The sequence below is a fragment of the Physcomitrium patens genome, chromosome 2, assembly GCF_059467195.1.
Source record: "Physcomitrium patens ecotype Gransden chromosome 2, ASM5946719v1, whole genome shotgun sequence".
NCBI classification, from domain to species: Eukaryota; Viridiplantae; Streptophyta; class Bryopsida; order Funariales; family Funariaceae; genus Physcomitrium; species Physcomitrium patens.
The window spans coordinates 18274802-18293822 of NC_143411.1; the positions used below are offsets into that span (position 1 = coordinate 18274802).

Genomic DNA, 19021 nt, shown 5'->3' on the forward strand with positions numbered 1-19021 from the left:
AGGCTCCATAAATTCATGCATCCTTTTAAGGTTCTTTAAAAGTAGTAAAGAAACTATAGCTTGGATTTTTTTGGATTTACTAACAAACCTTCTTTATGGAGAATATGACCTAATAATAAGCTTAAGATAATTACAAAGATGTATTTATTTAGATTAAGACTAATTCTATAATCTCTACAACTTTAGAGACACTTCTTTAAGTATTCTAAGTATTGAACTTGAATTCCAATTATACTAAAATCATGAAAAAAACTTAAATAAATTCATTTAGATATTTTATAAAGGCATACATAATTATTCTTTGAAATATAGAAGGTGCATTTTTTAATCCAAATGGCATTACTCAATATGTAAATGATCTCTATTTAGTAATGAAATAAAGTTTTAGCTAATCCTATATATCCATTGGAATTTGATTCTAGCCATTGAATCCATCTAATATAGAATAAAGTTCATGTATTTCCACCGTTTCAAAGATTGCATCAATGAAGGATAATAAAAAAATATTATTTTTTAAAAAATCCATTTGATTTTTTATAATCAATACAAATACATCATTTTTCATTCTTCTTAGGTATAATTACTATTAGAAACAATTACTTTGTTTAAATGATAAGATAAATAAAACTTATTTTAAATAATTTATCTATTTCTTCTTTTCTTTTAGTAGCAAAAGGTGGTTTCATCTTATATCTTGCTTATTTAATTGGTCATACATTTTAATCAAGTTCTATCTAGTATTCAAAAATAATATACTGGAATACTTTTTAAGTCTTCATAACTCTGTACAAAAGCATTTTTATATTCTTGTAATAATTTTGTCAACTTTTCCTTGAACTCTACATTATTTTGTCTTCATATTTTGACTTTTTTGGATTGATCTTAAGTTCCCAAATTTACTTTTTCTACTTGTTTTCTTTCATTAATATTCCATTTAATAATAGACTCTCTTTTAACTTCCTCTGTAACTAAGATTGTATCTAATTTTCTTATCTCTTTTCTTATTTTATAGAAATGATTTGGACACTTTATCAACTTTTCTTCTGATTTGTTTGTTGTTTTATTTTTATTTTTTTGTTATTATTTTCTTTTGAAGTTTTGTATTTTCTTATTGCATTGGTTCAACCATATTGTAATTATAACTAAATATTTTCTTCAATCCCAATAATTCAATATCAGCTACCGGATACATTGAAGATACTCTTTAATAATCAACTTATTCTTTTGCATTAGTCAAACCTCCTTCTCAATTATAAAATTATAAATGTATAGGTTGTTTTGATAATAGATGACATAGATATTTTTATGCACTGATTTTTTTTTCTATTCTTTGAAAAAAATAGTTAAAATATTATGAATCTAAACATATTTAGATTTGCTTATTTAAGCCATGGTTGACCTAATAGCATAGAGTAACTTTGAGACATTGGCTCTATTTTTGTCTTTGTTTATCTAAGTACACCTCCTACATTTTTTTCAATTCTTCTATTTTTTTGGTATTTCTTTATTTTTAATACTTTTCTTTTCTTTGGTCCTTATTGACCTTTTACTTCCATCATCCATCTCTATTATTCTTGTCCTCAATATTGGAGCTTCTCCTAATTCTTCTTATATTTTTTTACTTCTTGATTTATATTTTTATTTATCCTTTGTTCATTTTCACATTCTTAGAATGTTTTTTCTTTTAACTCTTTTAATTCAATCATTTTAGGTTGCTCTTTACTTCCATCTTCATCTTCTTTATTACTACTCTTATTACTTGATTTGGCTTTTTTTATAACAATCTTCTTTTTTTGAACCTTGTTTATCATACAAATCTCTAGTATTACTACATTTGTTGATATATCAAGTTTTTACTCCAGCTCTAAATTGCTAACCGTATAATCTTTTTTTTAAGTTCTTTTAATCCTTTTCTAGTTTTTTTTTTTTTTTTTTTTTTTTTTGCCTTTGTCATCAGAGTCATTACTTGTGTTTTTGGAGTCTAAGTTATATGATTTTTCTTTCCTTTGTATACTTAGTTTGATCTTTCTTATTGATTGTAAAGTTTTTCTAATGAATTAGTCAATAACAAAGCTATGTATTTACTTACTTCTTTCTTTAATCCATTTAGAAACCATGTCTTTTAAAAAAAATCATGGAATTGAAGAATAAATTTAATAGCTACCCATATTACTCTCTTAAAGAATTCTTCTATATTTTCTTTCTTTTGTTGGAGATGTGAGAGATTGTTGATGACTTTTCCAATACATTATCTTTTTTTAAAACAATTAATGAATGCATCTTGAAGTTCTTTCCAAGTGATAAAATATCTTAGATAATGCCATGCATACGATTCAAGTGCTTGCTTTGTAAGTGTAACTAAAAAAATTACTAACTTGCCTTCATTTGTTGTTTCTCTATTGGTTTCACAAACATTATTGAATTTCGTTATGTAAATGTCCAAATCACCCTTGCCTTCAAACTTAGGTAACTCAGCTTTTGTGTGTTTGATTACAAATACTATATTTATTGATGGTCTCTATTGTAATAGTGTAAGTAAACTAAAAAGTTGTATTAGTTTTTCTTTTCAAATCTTCCACTTGTAATTAGGTGTATTTGAATTGGTGTATATTCATTAATAAACTATTTTATGATGAAAGAAATTTCTATTTTTTTCATTAATATTCTTAATATTTTTGAAATTTTATTCTTCTTTAATACTAAAATCTATATATATTGAAGAATATTTTAGTTGAAAACTTATAGATAAACCTTCTCTTCTATTGTATCTTTTCTTTCTTTCAAAATTCTATTAGTCAATACTTTCTTTCTTTATTTCTTCTTCTTTTTATTTTTATAATCTATATATATGATCTTCCTCAAAAATTTATTTATTAAAAGTTCATGACTTCTAGGATATTCAATTTCTTCGCTCATTATATAATATAGTACTTAATATCAATAGTTATTAATTTTATTTTTGACATTAAATAGTGGTTTTATTTTCAACTTTTGTTGAATGCTTGCCTTATTTTGATTTTTGTATTTACCAAGTCTAGATGGCCTCAAAGGCTCTTACATTAGAAAAGTTTTTTACTTATCAAAATTGACTTTATTCATTATTCATTGAAGAAGATCATTTTTTAAAGTTCATTTTTTTTTTCTTCTTTTAATTAAAATTAGATATTATTCTATTTTCTTCTTTACTATTTTATTCAATCTTCATAGCTTGATAGACTATATAAAATTTTTATATACCATCATTGTTTAAAGTTTTCACCACTCTTTGTAAACTTGGTAAATTCCATTCATGAACATCACCCATCTTTAATGAGTATACCAACCTTTATTCATAATTTTCCATATTAATGACTTGAGATTATAAATCCATGGATTTTGATTACTAAAAATAAAGATGTGTCTTCAACATGGTTACTAAATGAATATTGAAATTTTCACATCTTTAAAATAGTAGGATATTCCTTCTATGCTTCTACATAAAAACTATCTTTGAATACACAATAGCACTTTTTACACTAACTTTTCTTCTTTTTAATCATATTTATATCAGTCTATTTATTTTTTATAATTTTTTTTACAAAAAATATTTTATTTATTTATTTTTATGATAAATATAGATTTTTTGATAAATTTTTCAATTTAGATTTTTAAAATATGATAATTTTAGGTTAAAAATAATTAATTTAAAATTTACCATGATATAGCCAAATATTTGATATCCTTGGATTTTAAAACATTAAAAGCAGAAAATATTAGAATACACCTGAAATAAAAATAAAATAAATAAATATAGTTTGTATTTGAATAGATCATGTTATATATATATATATGTATAGATATATATGAGTTTTAAAATATTTAATAATAAATTTTTAATAAATCAAAATATGATATTTTACTACAAAATTTTTAATTTCATATGAATTGTCTCTATTGATACAAAATTAAGAGTAACATCACAATTATTTGGCTAAAAAAAAAAAAAAAAAAAAAAAAAAAAAATGAAACTTTTAACAATTGCACACTTCATGGTCAATCATCCATCCCTTAATGAACAAACATTCATAGTGACATATTAGAAGGATTTGCACACCATCCATGATATTATTATTTCAAAATACTATCAATAGGGGTTTCAAAAATGGCACTTTTGCAAAACCAAAGGTTTGAATGATATTTTAGGATCATTCAAAATATCACTATTCAAACTTTATTGTGCCTTTGATATGGAGTCAAAGAAGAATGAAATTTGAGGCAAGCAATGCGGTTCTTGATATTTGATCCACTTCTCTTTTGATATTTTGATTTCTAAATAACATACCGACCAAATGAGGTGGGTGATTTGGTAAAGTATCAAGTGATATTTCTAAAACATCATGGGATACTTTGAGCAAATATCATGGGTGAAATATCACCCTAAAAGGCCATGTTTGAAACCCACTAATAGGTAAACCATACCAATAATCGTTTAGAGGAGATCAACCCACATGGTGCTCAACATGTGGGTTCCTCTATGTGACCACCATGGAGCTGATGTCAAAGACAACCAAAGGAGACATCATCCGCTTACTATTATCCAACAGCAAAGCTCAAGAGCAATGCCAAAACATGAAGTCCACAGTGAAGAAAGCTTATTCAGTGGCAGTGCGATGGCGTTTTTTTACGGTCGCAGAAACCAGAAGATGTAGACGCAGGTCGCTGAGCAATGCCTTTCAAATGAGGAACGAGTTGGGCAGGCGGACAAGCACCGAGTGAGGATGCAGCAGTGGATGGACAGGAGGAAAAGCATGAGCATGTCAGTGATGAAGCCTGAGCTCAGGGTCTTCAACCTTTCACTGTCTCTTTTGAGATCATATTGGAGAAGGCGTCGGCTAGTTCAAAACCATCAATCATATATATAGTGTATATAGATATATAGATATACAGTGTATTTTTTTCTCCTTCTGGTACAATGCTGTTTTATTGCAAAACCTGTGAACGTGGTGTTGAACAACCAGTCGCTTGGTTGACTTCGCCGAACTCCCAAGAGAATAGTCCTGGTTAAATTTTCCTATTCGCCTCAATAATGGAGTCATCGGTAAGATTTGAGTGGCTTCCTTGCTGGCATTATAATATAATATTGTGGAATAGTTTTCTCCGGGTGAGGACAACGTTTGCACAAAAAGTCAAATAGCTTCTAAGAATCGAAGCGTGTTAAGGATCTACTCTGTTGTACGAGTCCAGAGTGGTTCCATCGACTATGATGGTCTCTGGCCTCAACTCTCGACAGGCCGGCCTTCTGTAGGGCTCCGGAGCTTAGATGCTAGCTCAGTTTCATGCTTTCTGTAGTTCTTTCCAACAGGATTTGATTCCATGCAATGGAGAAGAAGATGAATCTGAATCTCTTGACACTGGTGGTACTGGTGACTCTTCCAACGTGTTTCGCGTACAATGCTACAATCGGATGGCAGACATTTAACAGTAAGTGATTGCAGTAGAGCTGTGATCTAAGGAGGCGGTGTGGCTTGTAATTTGGGGAATACTAGAACGGTGGCCGTTTGGAGGTTTCTGATGAGGCAATAGAGATGATTGTAATGTGGCTTGAGGTGGGGTGATCGACCTCTAGTGCATGGGAATGGCAAGACCGAGAGTTTGAGTGAGATTCGGATGTTCGACAAGACTAGCTTGCGATGTGCGAGGCAGACTCCGCCAGTGAAGGCAGGAGGAGACGGAGTCCACTAGCGCGCGTCTCCGCGGTGGACTGTGAGGTTGTGATGCTATGGTGTTCGATTGAGTGTAGAGTAACTTTGGGTTAGAATGAAGATGTGTTCGATGCTTAATTGTACCACACCGAGATCTGTCCACTTCCAGTTTCCTCCTGAGTTGGATCCACTCACTGTTCGTATCGGTGTTTTAGATGTAGTTTCCGATACCGTTCTGAGCGTGACCCAGAAGTCTTCAACTGAGTCGTGTTACTTGCTAGTTTGTTCCTTTCAGCTCCTCATGCAGAAGCTGTTGACTAGCATGTGCGTTTGAGGTTTTGGGCTTATCGATTTCGTACCCGAATATGCAGGGCTTAAGAACTGAACGGTCATTTGGCAGTTCGAATGATGAAGAATTCTGTCTAAATCTGCATGTGTCGCTTATCCCACATTTTCTGGGTAGTTTTCTTATGACCTCTTTTTAGGTTGTGGACGTTTACCGGAGATGTAAGCTACGACAAGTGGGTTGATTATTACATTTAAGAGCTGGTATCACAAGGCAGTTCATTTACTTAATAGGTACTCTGCTTTTGCTCTATTAACGGAATCCATCTTGTGTTGTGGTGCAGAGGGTCCTCCCTTGGTTATAGCGAACGGTGGAACTTCAGGCCTGTATCCAGATCAAACGTTAAGAGCCTATAGAGACGCTGCCAACAGCACCAGTTCTCCTTTAGCTTTGCTATGTGACCTGATGATATCTAAGGACAATTTTGGAATTTGTCGCCCCGGTTTCTTTTTGGAAATGTCAACCAATACAACAAGTTACCCAGCTACTGCGAAGAGGAGCACATACTCGGGCTATGGTCAGAATTTGACTGGCTATTTCGCAAATGATTTTACTTTGGCAGAACTCCTCACAGTTACAGGTAAAGCCTTCGCTTTGAAACTTGATTTCCTGGATTCTTTATGTTGGTAATATTTACATTCTGTTACTGTGGCACAATTCGAGCTCTTAATCTTCCAGAGCTGTTTTCTCACAGGTGGTTGGTAAAGGTTTCAGAGGCATCCTGTTTCGTTAGTGATATAGATGTTGAGAACTAATGCTGCAAGATTTTGAGGTGGAGGTTGATCACAGTTTTAAACCTCATGCATTGTGTATGCCACTGCACCGTTGTAATCCTTGGTGCTCATTATTAGTGTAGCAACGAGGCCTTGGCAGAATTGCTGTTTCTAGTTGCGTGGTACGCACATGTTTGAGACTACTTTTTTCATTGTTTCCCCCCTTCCCTGCTTTTTCTCTTCATGTTTCTACTTAATGATTACGTTTAAAGCATCGGTGTGGCTGGTGCCAAGATCCAACTCGTGTTCTCACCTACCATTCGACCGAGCAGGAATGCGGACTAGCAATGCGCGACCTCCGATATTCACTCAAGAAACACTTGCGGCACCCGAAAATGTCTCGCAAATAGCTGCAGAATTTGGAGTTGCGACCTGGATAAATGTAGAGGTATAGCTTTGTCAAAAATACAATCATCTTGTATTTTGCGTCATGAAATTAAACATTTTCCTGTGATTTTGATGCATCAGAGAATGTGGTAGTGATGTATCGTGCAAGTTAGAGACCGATGTTTCACTGTGAGGACTTTAATCACTCGTGCACTGTTTGCAGTTTCCTGAATTCTTCCAGGAATATCCTGCACCGAACAGCCTTCTTAGTTATCTTACCTCGTTTTTGAAGACAAACAAAGTACAATATTTGTCGGTCACTAACAGTTCAATTTTGAAATTGATTGCACCCACGAATGGTACGCGACTTGTCTTGAAATTGTTGGACTACGATGGCTTGGTCGATCCTCTATTTCAAAATCTCACTGACATCGCCACTTATGCTCAAGGTGTTCTAGTTCCTAATAGCTACGTCATTCCGAAGAATTTTACGGGCTATGGTGTCTATGAGGGACAAGCAACCACCGCTGTCCAGGATGCGCACAAGGCCGGCTTGGAAATTTTTGTGTACGGATTTGCTAACGACCGTCAGCCCTATATCTACAACTACAGTAAAGATCCTGTTCTCGAAGTTTTGAGCTACGTGGGGGACTCTTTCACTGCGGATGGGATCGTCACAGATTTCCCGAACACTGCTGCGACGGCAATACGTAAGTGCATGCTCCTGCAGACATAAGTGTCGAAATGTATCGTGTACCGACTTGTCTGCACTTCTGAGTGTTGTCATCACTTGGATGAACCTTCGCAGGAAATTGTGACTGGGATGTGTTGATTTTGAATGTGCACACCGGATTTTTGTGTTCGTTGAAGCATTTTTCCTGCCAGATGAAAACTGTAAATGCTCCTAAGATTGTCTGATTGATGTGGTGTACTCACGCTGTACTATTGGCGCAGATTGCTACCCAGATGGATTTGATAAACCTTCAACTATCCAAGGTATGCATTTTTCTCTGCTGTTTGCCATCTTGACAAGACTATTGATGATAGATACGTTTGAGCATGTGTTTCTCAAGTGCTGGTTCTGTATAGGCGCTTCAATGTAATTGTTTGGCAGTCTAAAGCTGTTTCTTCCCTAGCCTTCGCGTTTTGAACGAATGGTTGAAAGCGGGGCAAGTCACTGCTAACGTTTGAATAATCGTGGGTAGTTCCATGCTGTTGGTAAGAATCGAAACATGCTCATCCTGAATTAGCATGTTTCGATGTCTGGACTAGATTTCTCGCTGAATTGAGAATGGCCGGTCCGTTCTGCAGATTTGTGATGATCTAAGGGTGAAATGTCTTTGGAAATGTTACTTTGTGCAGCTAGTACGCCAAAATTGACGAATCCAATTATCATAGCAGAGGACGGTGCAAGTGGAGACCTCCCCGGTAGTACTATGGCAGCATATTTGAAAGCCATTGACGACGGTGCTGATTACATCGAGTGTAAAGTACAGATTACAAGTGATGGTGTACCTATATGTCGTGATGGAGAGAACCTCTTGAACAATACCAACATTGGCTCCTCTCAAGCTAAGCTTGAAAAGTATTATACAGCTTATCCTGACTTCGGATACGGAGTTTTCTCCTTCGATGTTCCTTCAACAGAAATCCAGAATTTGAGAGGTATTTTGAATTTCAGTCATTTGTGCGTTTCCATCGTGATTCTTAAGCTGATTTTTGGTTGAGTAACATAATTAGTTACTTTAAATATCTATTGTTTCTATTTAGCAGTTTCCAGGATCACATCATTCCTATGAATCCTTTTGCAGCCAATGATCTTGACAAGCTATAGTATGTTATGTTACACTTTCCAAGGAAGTAATACATCCCTATTCAAGTTACTTATATTTTTTGCACTGCAATTTTCTTTAGGTATAATTAGCAGACCAAATAATAGTACTTCTCGCGACCCTGCAAACGATGGGAAGGAAAGCATATTAACATTGAAGGAGTTTCTGAATCTTTCGAAGATCTATACAAACACTGGTCTCTACGTAAATGTTCAGGTAGTATTTTTCTCGATCAAATGCTTGGTTGCAAAAGATCCTCAGTGATTGGGAATTTTCTATGATTTGCTATTGTTCAGCGTTCTCATATATACAGCTGTCCCGAAGGCTCCATCGTCCTAGGTTATTGGTTGTTGGACTAAGTTGAGTTTCTTCTTAACAAATCTCTTTGACAACTGGTTTGTTCTTCAGAATGCCTACAAAGTGTACCGTTTAAAAAATCTGGACATGGTGAGTGCGGTTGCGACTGCCCTAGCTGTCGCAGATCTCACAAATGCGGGCGACAAGGTATTGCTAGCTTCAGAAGACACTTCCGCTTTGAATGCATTCCAAGAGGTGATACCCAACGTGCGGCTCGTGTATGTGATCGCTAATAATGAAATGGATTACTCAGTGCCGAGAGAGGTGCTCAAGGTATGCTACTCTGCTTGACTGTCAAGATCTCCTTGGTTGACGTTGTTTCAATTCAGTAGTCTTTTGAATCTAAAGCAGCTTGTCTTTGGCAGTGATGTTGCACCATACCATTATGAGTTAGTGCACTTTGTATTGCTTTTTCTTTTCTCTTCTCTTCTTTTAAAGTATATATGTATATACATATGTGATCTATTCCCTTTTTCATTTCGGTAACTGTAAATTCCTAGGGAGTGCGAAGAAATTTTGAAATTGTGTAATCTGAAAATGTTCTAGCCTTTCCGGAGAAGTGCCAAGTCTGCACATTATCAACATTGCTTATGAAACATACATACTTAATGTTGGGATTGTCGGTTCGTCCTGCAGGAAATCAAGAAGTATGCAGATACCGTTCATATATATCGCAGTTTTATTGATCGTATCGATCCCTATACATATTTTGTGAATAAAATGACATCCGTGGTTCAGGAGGCGAAGGCCCTCAACATGACAGTGTTCTATGCCAGTATCAGTAATGAATATCTAAATCTCGCATTCGACTATAGAGCCGATCCGCATCTGAAGATGTACTATCTTCTCCAAGAGTTACAATCGAATGGAAAGTCACTGTTGGATGGTTTCCTCACGGTTTATCCTGCGACAGTGTACAACTTCCTGAACAGTGAGTCTTGTGCATGACTTTCTTTGCAGTTCAAGGAGGAACACAAACCTCCATTTTCTCCCCCAGTGAGGGGGATTCAGTACTTTCCAGCTTCTGATAAGTGATGGATTCAATTGGGTTTCTTAGTTCTTACGACTACTGTGGTTGTTTTATGGCAGACAACTACTGCTACAGAACCTTGGGAGGTGCAACGAACCGCAGCATGTCAGGCAGGAATGATCCTATATACCGAGTGTATCCTGACGCCACTGCAATTTGGTACATACCACCGGCATTTCCAGTATTAAATGTAACTCAAGGCCCAGTGTCGTACGGTAACGTGGTGAATGCAACTCCACCTGCTCCGCCGCCGAAGCCATCGTCCAGCCCCAGTTTGGGATCCAATCTCCCCTTCACTCTTCTCGCTTCCGCAGTTCTCATCTTCATTCTAAATTTTACACTGCAGCAGGTAATCATCGATGGTTAGCAACATCGAAGTTTTGGACTGGGTAATGAAATCAAGTTTGGATTGTTTGGCTTGAGTGATCTTTATATTTTTTTTAGCTTTGCAGGAGCCCCCACAAGGTGAAATTGGCCATGTGGGTAGAAATAGTTGTCTCCACGATATCACGCAGTTGTTGCCAGTTTTGGAGATGAATAATTTGGAACCCATTTGTAGAAAATGAAATGTAACGAAGCATACATGCTCTTGGAGTTTGTTCATTGTGCATCTAGAGTGTCCATAGCTGATTTGGTTGTGGATCATAGGGCAAAAAATTCGTTGTGTAGTTCTTTCTTTTCATCACACTTTGTTTAGTATGTTCCAGTCAAATTTTGGATGGAGAGCAGCCAATGGGTATAGTTGCCAATAACAATTTTGTCAGATTTATTCATGAAATATGTTATTGTTGCAAGAGCCGTGTAAATGTTTCTATTTGGCGATTGTAAAAGAATTTATCTATTTTCATGTAATGCATATAGAGATGATATAAATGTATACCATTTTGTTTAATTGTTATTAATGAATATTGGTTTATAATATTACATGCTTTTATAAGTATAAATGTATATGTTAGAGTTTGTGATGAAGATTATTAATTTTTGGTAAGAATTAGATTAGCATCTAAAAAGCTTTGACAATATCTCACAGAATATTTTTATTTCTCTAACCTTTTTTTATAATTCTACTCAATTCTATTTATTTAGACCATATAAGTTTTTATGACAAGAGTTGGATATATCTTTTTACAAGTTACAAAAATATTAAATTAAAATTATGTACTAATCTTACACATTTTTTATGACACAAATATTTAAAAAATATATATACTATAGAACTAGTTGTATGGTTTCTTGAACTATGATCCTAATATACCCCTAAAACTTACGAGTAACAAATAAATCGTAATTATTTATTACTCGTATATCGTTTTGTCACCCAATTGTCGTTCCTGTTGTAAAATTTCTATTTTCTATACTAAAAAGTAAAATTTACATTTCATGTAATTAGTTCCGATGCACTTGCATGTTTTTTGTCAATAATAACATCATGTCCAAAGCTATAACCTTGACATTGGTTAATTTTTTTTTCTCTTTACATTAATAAGTTCATATTTTCAGGTTATACAAACCAAATTTTCTTTTAAAAAATAATAATGAATAAAAACTTATTTACAACATCAAATAAAAATAAGAGAAAAATGTCAAAATTTAGACCGCAGCAATGGGGTCAAGCTTCTGGGAATCGTCAACGAACGAATGGAACGATCGTTCGGGCGTAGAAATGGACTCCTGTCCCGAATGGTGGACGTGAAGTTGTTTCTGCGTCGACGAAGTTTTTCCGTCCTTCGACAGGAGGTGGGTCAAGTGATGCAGTACGATCCGATGAAGAGGTTCATTCTCCAGCGTGAACAGCTCCCCGTCCAGCAGCTGCATGTTTCTAGAGCTTCTCAGCGGAGAGTTTTTCACTCCGCGAGCATTGATTGCAATGACGCTGTCGTTCTGAAACAGAGTCTTCCACACGAATGTATGGAGCAGCGTTGTGATGAACAGGGTGAAGACAGTTGCGGAGGACACCGAGGAGAGGACGATGGCGAGTATTTTTGTAATCCATGAGGAAGCCGCGTGGGAGTATTCGATTGACGCTATTGCTGCCCCTGTCATTGGAAACGTGTACGCCCACCACGATAATGTAAATCTGCCAACGCCACGTTGAGATTGGTGAGAAATGGATGCGACACCCGCACATTGTGTTTTAATAGCAAGAAACATACAGATGGATTGATATTGGATTATGGAGTGGAAGATAGGGTTTAGCCTTACCGAATCCCGCGGAAGAAATTGATGCGGACGACGAGCGAAGTGTACAGGAATAGAGCGATGGAGAAAACGATACGGGAGATGTAATCGAAGTCACCCGTGATGTACAACCACGCCACGCTCGCCGTGCTTGGAGCAGCCACGAAGAGGAAGAACACTGGGTGGAGGTCTTTCGGGAGCTTCTCATTGGTAGGTAATCTTTGGTAGAGTGTGACAAAGAGCACTATGTAATGAGCGAGGCCGACTGACCAGAAAAATATGGCAGGCTCATTCCACTTCACAATGGCAGCGAGAAGAGACCCTACGAAGTTTCCGACAATCGACAAGTGCGTTGATGGATTCGCGACTTTTGAGAGCCTCCTCTTTCCGCCGGATAACCATTGGCCATAGAGCTTAAGCTCGAGAATAAAAATTGGTGTCATAAAACAGCAGAAAACGGCTGGATGAACAGATTGAGCGATAGAAGGGGGTACTCCAATCGCTAAAAACATTCCTGCGATCCAAGGCGCGAAGAAGAAATTGACACGCACAGGGTGAAAGTATTCCCGCCTCACAGCTTCGAAATAGAACAAAACCTTCAAGAGATAAGTCATAGAGATGACTAGCAGAGCCAAGAGGGCTATGCTCCACAAGAAGATATTAATCTCTTTCGGAATGTGTAGAAACTCAAGCTCGGGGGAGAGGTGAAGATTTTTCCACAGTATGGCCTGGCTGCCCAAGCCAAGACAAACTCCGAAACAATTCAGTGGAAACCGAAGTAAGAACGGCCACAGCTCACCTTTGGGTAATATTAAAACCTCGTGATCCTGCACATCAAATTAACATTTTACACGAGATATCACGCAGTGAAAGTGATCACTTATGTTCCACTTGATCCAATGATTTAACCAGATTGCTTGAACGGAAAGACCATTCGAAAGCGGTTGATGAGAAGAAACTTACCTTCAGTTCTTCTAATTCTGCTCCCTCTAATGCATCGAAGTAGCGACTAGGCTTGACCGATGGAAGATCACTTTCTTTGTCTTCATCAGACCCCAAATCTGGAGCCTCTGCAATGCTTTCCTGCCCTTCAACCCTTGCGGAGGAACCTTGCCTGCACTCAGAAATTGCTAGACAGAGCAATCACTTTCTTTAGAAGGATTTTTCGTTCCTCATCATTAGATCCTTCATTAGTAGCGTCAAGCTATCTTGAAGTACAAATTATTCTTTTTTGTTTGGTTTGCTCGTTAATTTCAGGAAGCAACTTATATCTCAAAGCAGCAAATACGACCTAGTCTTGTAAATTGGAGGAGGATTCACCTGTCATATCGAGTGGAACGCGTTCGGAACTTGTCGTAGGGTGCTTGATTGTTTACCGTCTTCGCCTGAGCTTTTAATTCTGGGTGCGATCTGGTCCCAAAGAACTCTGCAAAATTTTGGGAGCTGAACCTGCGGAACTTGCGGTCAGCATTTGACGGTCCACCTTCATTATGTAGTGTCGGCCTCAAATCGGGTGATTCGGTCGGATTGTAGACCGGCTTGCGTTCAGATTTTGACATTGCCACGCTCGAATTTAAATGCTTAATTTGAATAGGTACTTCCGGTGCAGAGTTTTGGCCTTCTAATTTTCTCCCTACTGAAATTTGATGCATTCCAAAGGACGTCGTTCGAAGGGAATTGATCTGACTATCATGCGGGCTACATTCACCATTGTCTAAATTGAAATTGGTATCAAACTGAGTCGCTACCATAGCAGCGGCCATGACTTCCGACAGAATTAAAATTTCGTTGACTGCAGAATTTGGAACACAGGTTAGAAATAAGAAATTCAAATTAAAGGAGTAAAAACTTCAATCAGTTTCTAGTGAAGAAGCACATGTTCTGCATCTGATTCTACAAACAAGCCAAATATATAAATTGAAAGCAAATACTGGTTAAGCTTTAACTAACATTATGCCATATATTACGCTTCACGTCACCAACTACAATACTAACGCTTACCACGCAACCAGTTTCCATGTATTTAAAATCAGTTCGCCAATCTTGCGAACTCCAAACGCCCTACAGCTTGCACTCTACTCCTAAAACTTTTGACGGTGGAAGCGGTGCAAAGACAATATTTCGACAACACAAAATCAAGATGCCCGGTACAAAGAAATCCTTTCGGAATTGTTCCGGCATGGTTGTTGAGGGACCCGACTGTAACAAGTCCACCACTACACACAGGATGCACACGTCGAGAAAAGAATATGAACTGAACTCACTGGTTGAAATTCGCAACATACCTGGCGTGGTATCAGCTCTGGTGTGTATTCAGGCTGTTCTCCGAATACCAACAGAAGACTTCAAGGTTCAACTCCTCCATTGCTGGTAACTGAATCTATTACACCTTCTCTAGGACACCCACAGAACATCAACAATGGCCTGTTGATGTCTCAAATCGGCATTTCGAGATCTCTTGCTTCTCGTCCACGACGATCAAACCTCACAAAGAATAATTGTCCCTCCATATCGTATATATCACTTCGACAGTGAGTACCAGTTTCTGCAACGCGTGCAAAGGGCTGAAATCGATTTCTGACCAAAAGTCTGGCAGTTTTATCGTACTGCATGCATTTCGGTATCCTGATTAGTTGGCTGCGCTAACAACTAACTTGTTTCTACATTCCATGGTAATAACGAATAATTTCTCCCATGATCGCGATCCAAAACAATTCTGCCAGTCGGTCACTAATCAATTCAAGCACCTCCAAATGCAACGTCTGTCAGTGATAAACGAAAACCATTCTCGTGTACAACCACCGGATCAACCGGCAGCTGTGGCAAAAACCAGCAAGTGAAAATCTTTACAATTGAGGGTCAGACACGGATTGCAGTCGAGTGCCTTCGACGTCACCATTCTAACCTCGATCGATCTTGCTGTTACATTTCACCCACACGGACACTCCAACAACCCCTGAAGTGAAAAGAGAAAAGAAAAGAAAAGAAAACAACAACAACAACAACAACTCTAGTCCGTGATGCGAAAGCCAGCAAGCGCCGAAAAAGCTCCGAAATCCCACACAAGAAATATTCTCCTCCCTCACGAGCACCCGAAATCCGAACGTTCCATCACGGGACACACCAAACAATCCGTGACAGAGGACTTCGGAGATAATAAAGCAACCAAAATACACCCATCTGTGACTTGTCCGTGAACATCAATCTCAAAATGGTGACGTGGACTGGCAACTGTACACTCTATATTCTTGTGGAGCTAGATTTTAGGAATACGTGGCAGAATTCAGGCAGAATACGTGGCAAGGAAGTCCCCAGGAATGGCAACTTTCGTGAGGCCTTTCTTGCCACGTTTCGGAGTTCTATAATCAAATTCCAGGTCAGCAGCCCTAACCAGATTGCTTCAATGCAACGTTTACCTGATTATACTTTAAGTGGCTATACTTGATCACATTAACTTGTCTATGTGGTATCAAAATTAAAAGGTGTTTCACTTTGTGCAACGACCAAATGTAAATTTTACTATTAAGGAATATTTATCCAAGTATTCGTTTATAAGTTGCAACTGTGATTGTACATAAACATGTTTAAATCTTTGTTCAAAGATTACAACAAAAGTAAACAGGTATTTGAGCATTATAAATAGGGGAATGTTAAATAGACCGGGGTTTTTATTAAATTGACTTACTCATGATGAAGAATATGGTAATTGTGGTGAATGTGGTTGGCTTTCATTGGTTTTGGATCTCGAAGTGGAGAAATGCATCTAGAGGTCATTTTTCTTTTTTCATGATGGTTAGAATGGGTGGGTCAATTTAGTAAAAGCCTATGCCTATTTAACATTCCCCTACAAATATATCACTATATATAACTATTCACACTAATATTTAAGATTTTCAACTTTTAATTGTTAGGTAAATTTTTATATTACAAAATAATTCTGATATTGGAATATAAATGATCTTTTAATTTTTAAAGCTATAAAATTTAATCCAATAATTTTTCACGGGATGTTTTTAGTTATTTCTGAAGTTTTTAGAACAATAGGAACACAAACTAGTCATTAAAGTATCAAACTTTAATGTTGAAAAGCATACAATTAAAAAATAACAATCACAGGATGAAAAGTTCAGAATTTTTTCTATACAACAATTTGAGTAATTAGGTGAATGATTATACAAAGTCAGTTTCTAGAATATAAAATATTTAAGGAATCATTGAATTGAAGAACAGAAACTTTTGTTGTGTGCTGGCACAACAGAAATTAAATCTTTCATGAGAAAATGATCACATGATGTGCATACATATGTATGTTTATTTAAACCTTTTATTTGTGTTTTAAAGGCATATGGATATGGATATATATATATATATATATATAAAATTAAATGATTGATTTAATACATTAATTTATTTATTTATTAAGAGCATATGAATATTTTAGTTCTAATAACATAATTTTTTTTATTTATATACATATAATCTTTTGATAAGAGAATTAAATTAATTTTATATTACAAGCTTATATAAAATCTTTGGATTATATTGATATTTAAGTATGTATTATATACCACTTATATACTTAGTAATAAAAATAATTTTTATCAAAAAATAAATTAGAATCTTATTAAATAATAATACTATATTTTAGAAAACTTCAAAATTAAGCCTAATATAAAAAAATCTAATATATTGTGATGATATTGGTTTTTTTAGTTTTTTTTTGAAATTAAATTTATTAATATTATTATTATTATTGGTTGGAAGTGTGATAGTATATGGAGTGCCGACTAAAGAGAATAGGATTTTGTGTGGGGGTTATTTATATTGTGTTCTTGGCAAGGCTAAGGTTGCATAACTTAACAATAGTTTGTCAAAAATGATACATAGTAGTTAGATAGAATAAGCTTGTTATTGCCACTTAAATTTTATTTTTTTAAAGATGTCTTATCCAAAATGTATTAGAAAAGAAGACGGTTCTAGTAGTGGTTGCACAATATTGCTTAACAATCTTAACATGTAGTTGAACATAGAAAAGACAAAAGATACATTATTGCAACTTATAATCTACACCAACAATTTGGTCACGTGCATCAAACTCAAGACTCTTTATGTGAGTCCTTATCCTTTGATTTTTCTCATAGTTATGTTAGGTTATTTTTTAAATAAGGTGGTTAGATTATGTTGCAATGCCACCATTGTCTACTTCATGGGTGGCAAGTTAGCCACTAACAACCTATCATCTTGGATAAAGAGGCCTAAAATCCTCATGAGTGGTTCTATTAACCTTGAGAAGAATTTAAGGTGAGTTTATATTTATATAAATTTCTCTTCCAAAGAAATATTGTGCCACGTTTTAATTCTTTTATTATATTAATTAGCTTTTTAATTATGCACATTTCAAGCAAGCAATCTTAAATTTGACTTTTGTGTAAGATGGCATTTGGATGGTATGAATTCTAGTTCTTTCAAAAAAAAAAAAAAATAAATAAATAAATCACTTGAATTGCTTTAAAAGAGCTCTAAGTAGAATCTATTCTAATGGTTGTTGAGATATCTTTCAAAAAAAGCCAACTCTTACTATAACCTCAACTTCTACTAACTTTGTCTCTACAACGGTTTTAAATCAGATTATAAGTAATCAAGATATATTGGCATCTGAGGCAATTTAAAAAGGAGAAGTTATTCATTCTATCATTTTGATCAGCACACAAATTGAAACATCTCAATTAGGGTTGAAAACGGACTAGACTGAGATCAAAATCACACCGTATTCTAGTGGTGAAAACGAGGGCTTTCAAGTTGATCGGGAGAACCAAGACATGGTACCTATAAGGAAACCTCGAGACTGATGTTATTGTGGGCCTAGAGCAAGCAGTTACTCTAAGCTAGATACATGATACTCCAGCTACAAAAGCTCCAGGGGATGCAGTGGTGTGTACTCCTCCACTCCAAATCCAGCAATCAGATTTGTCCCTTGGGGTGAACTTTGCAGATACAATCCTGATTGGTGATGCAAGTAATTTTGCGAGTGCTGCAGACAAACCAAACAATGATCAGATCCAACATGCAACTTCGCGACAGCTATGGAAAGACTGGAACTCATGGACAGGGCAAACAACTCTGAGAATGTAACGGCAGATCTAGTATCAGTGAGTACAGCTATTTCAAGTCAATTGGAGCTGATACCTCATGTGACAAACGCACAAACTACGAGCCGAATTGCGGCAGAGCTAAATGATACAGGGACTGTCTTTAGTAAGAAACAAAATCAGTGCCAGATTACACAGGACGGGAGTGCAACCTTCTCACCAAGGCAGCAAGGAAATGATGTGTATAATACAAAAAAAAAAAAAAAAAAAAAAAAAAAAAAGGCGAGACAATACGGCAAAATAACATAATAAAGAAAATCAATATTCATAGAACAACAGTGAATCACGTAAACTAAAATTTTGGTGTTCTATTAAATTCAATATAGTAGGATGTGTGGTGACTATGAA

At 35.8% G+C, this 19021-nt stretch overlaps 2 protein-coding genes across 7 annotated transcripts; one reads left to right on the forward strand and one right to left on the reverse strand.

The window, feature by feature from the left end:
- The first annotated feature begins 5171 nt into the window (after positions 1-5171).
- LOC112276983 (glycerophosphodiester phosphodiesterase GDPDL7) lies at positions 5172-10954 on the forward strand. 4 transcript variants are annotated; one of them, XM_024508865.3, is made up of 11 exons: positions 5610-5747; positions 6053-6140; positions 6311-6607; positions 7073-7188; positions 7351-7837; positions 8082-8123; positions 8490-8792; positions 9042-9175; positions 9368-9589; positions 9953-10247; positions 10406-10954. In XM_024508865.3, exons 1-11 carry the CDS (start codon positions 5670-5672, stop codon positions 10711-10713), a joined length of 2370 nt encoding a protein of 789 aa, XP_024364633.1. In that variant the 5' UTR covers positions 5610-5669; the 3' UTR covers positions 10714-10954. The 4 variants fall into 4 exon arrangements, with proteins under 4 accessions (XP_024364642.1, XP_024364652.1, XP_024364660.1 ...); XM_024508874.3 differs by lacking the exons at positions 5610-5747; positions 6053-6140 and adding an exon at positions 5172-5460; XM_024508884.3 differs by lacking the exons at positions 5610-5747; positions 6053-6140 and adding an exon at positions 5473-5585.
- Positions 10955-11798: 844 nt separating this feature from the next.
- Positions 11799-15727, reverse strand: LOC112276997 (guard cell S-type anion channel SLAC1). 3 transcript variants are annotated; one of them, XM_090248215.1, is made up of 6 exons: positions 15375-15515; positions 14810-15130; positions 13845-14316; positions 13488-13638; positions 12549-13351; positions 11799-12423 (listed from the first exon to the last, which is right to left on the reverse strand). In XM_090248215.1, exons 3-6 carry the CDS (start codon positions 14285-14287, stop codon positions 11937-11939), a joined length of 1884 nt encoding a protein of 627 aa, XP_090104341.1. In that variant the 5' UTR covers positions 14288-14316; positions 14810-15130; positions 15375-15515; the 3' UTR covers positions 11799-11936. The 3 variants fall into 3 exon arrangements, with proteins under 3 accessions (XP_090104341.1, XP_024364698.1, XP_073385361.1); XM_024508930.3 differs by having other exon boundaries at positions 13488-13654; positions 14810-15727; XM_073529260.2 differs by having other exon boundaries at positions 14810-15670.
- Between the last annotated feature and the right edge of the window lie 3294 nt (positions 15728-19021).

Bases quoted from the DNA above. Each gene is read 5' to 3' on its own strand.
- LOC112276997 (XM_073529260.2), bottom strand. From the start codon at position 14,287: ATGGCCGCTGCTATGGTAGCGACTCAGTTTGATACCAATTTCAATTTA. The intron at 13,639-13,844 runs GTGAATCCTCCT...TTCTGAGTGCAG, and splicing joins CGTTCCACTCGATATGACAG to GCAAGGTTCCTCCGCAAGGG. The intron at 12,424-12,548 runs GTAAGGCTAAAC...TGGCGTTGGCAG, and splicing joins AATTTCTTCCGCGGGATTCG to ATTTACATTATCGTGGTGGG.
- LOC112276983 (XM_024508865.3), top strand. From the start codon at position 5,670: ATGTGCGAGGCAGACTCCGCCAGTGAAGGCAGGAGGAGACGGAGTCCA. The intron at 6,608-7,072 runs GTAAAGCCTTCG...TCGACCGAGCAG, and splicing joins AGAACTCCTCACAGTTACAG to GAATGCGGACTAGCAATGCG. The intron at 9,590-9,952 runs GTATGCTACTCT...TTCGTCCTGCAG, and splicing joins TGCCGAGAGAGGTGCTCAAG to GAAATCAAGAAGTATGCAGA.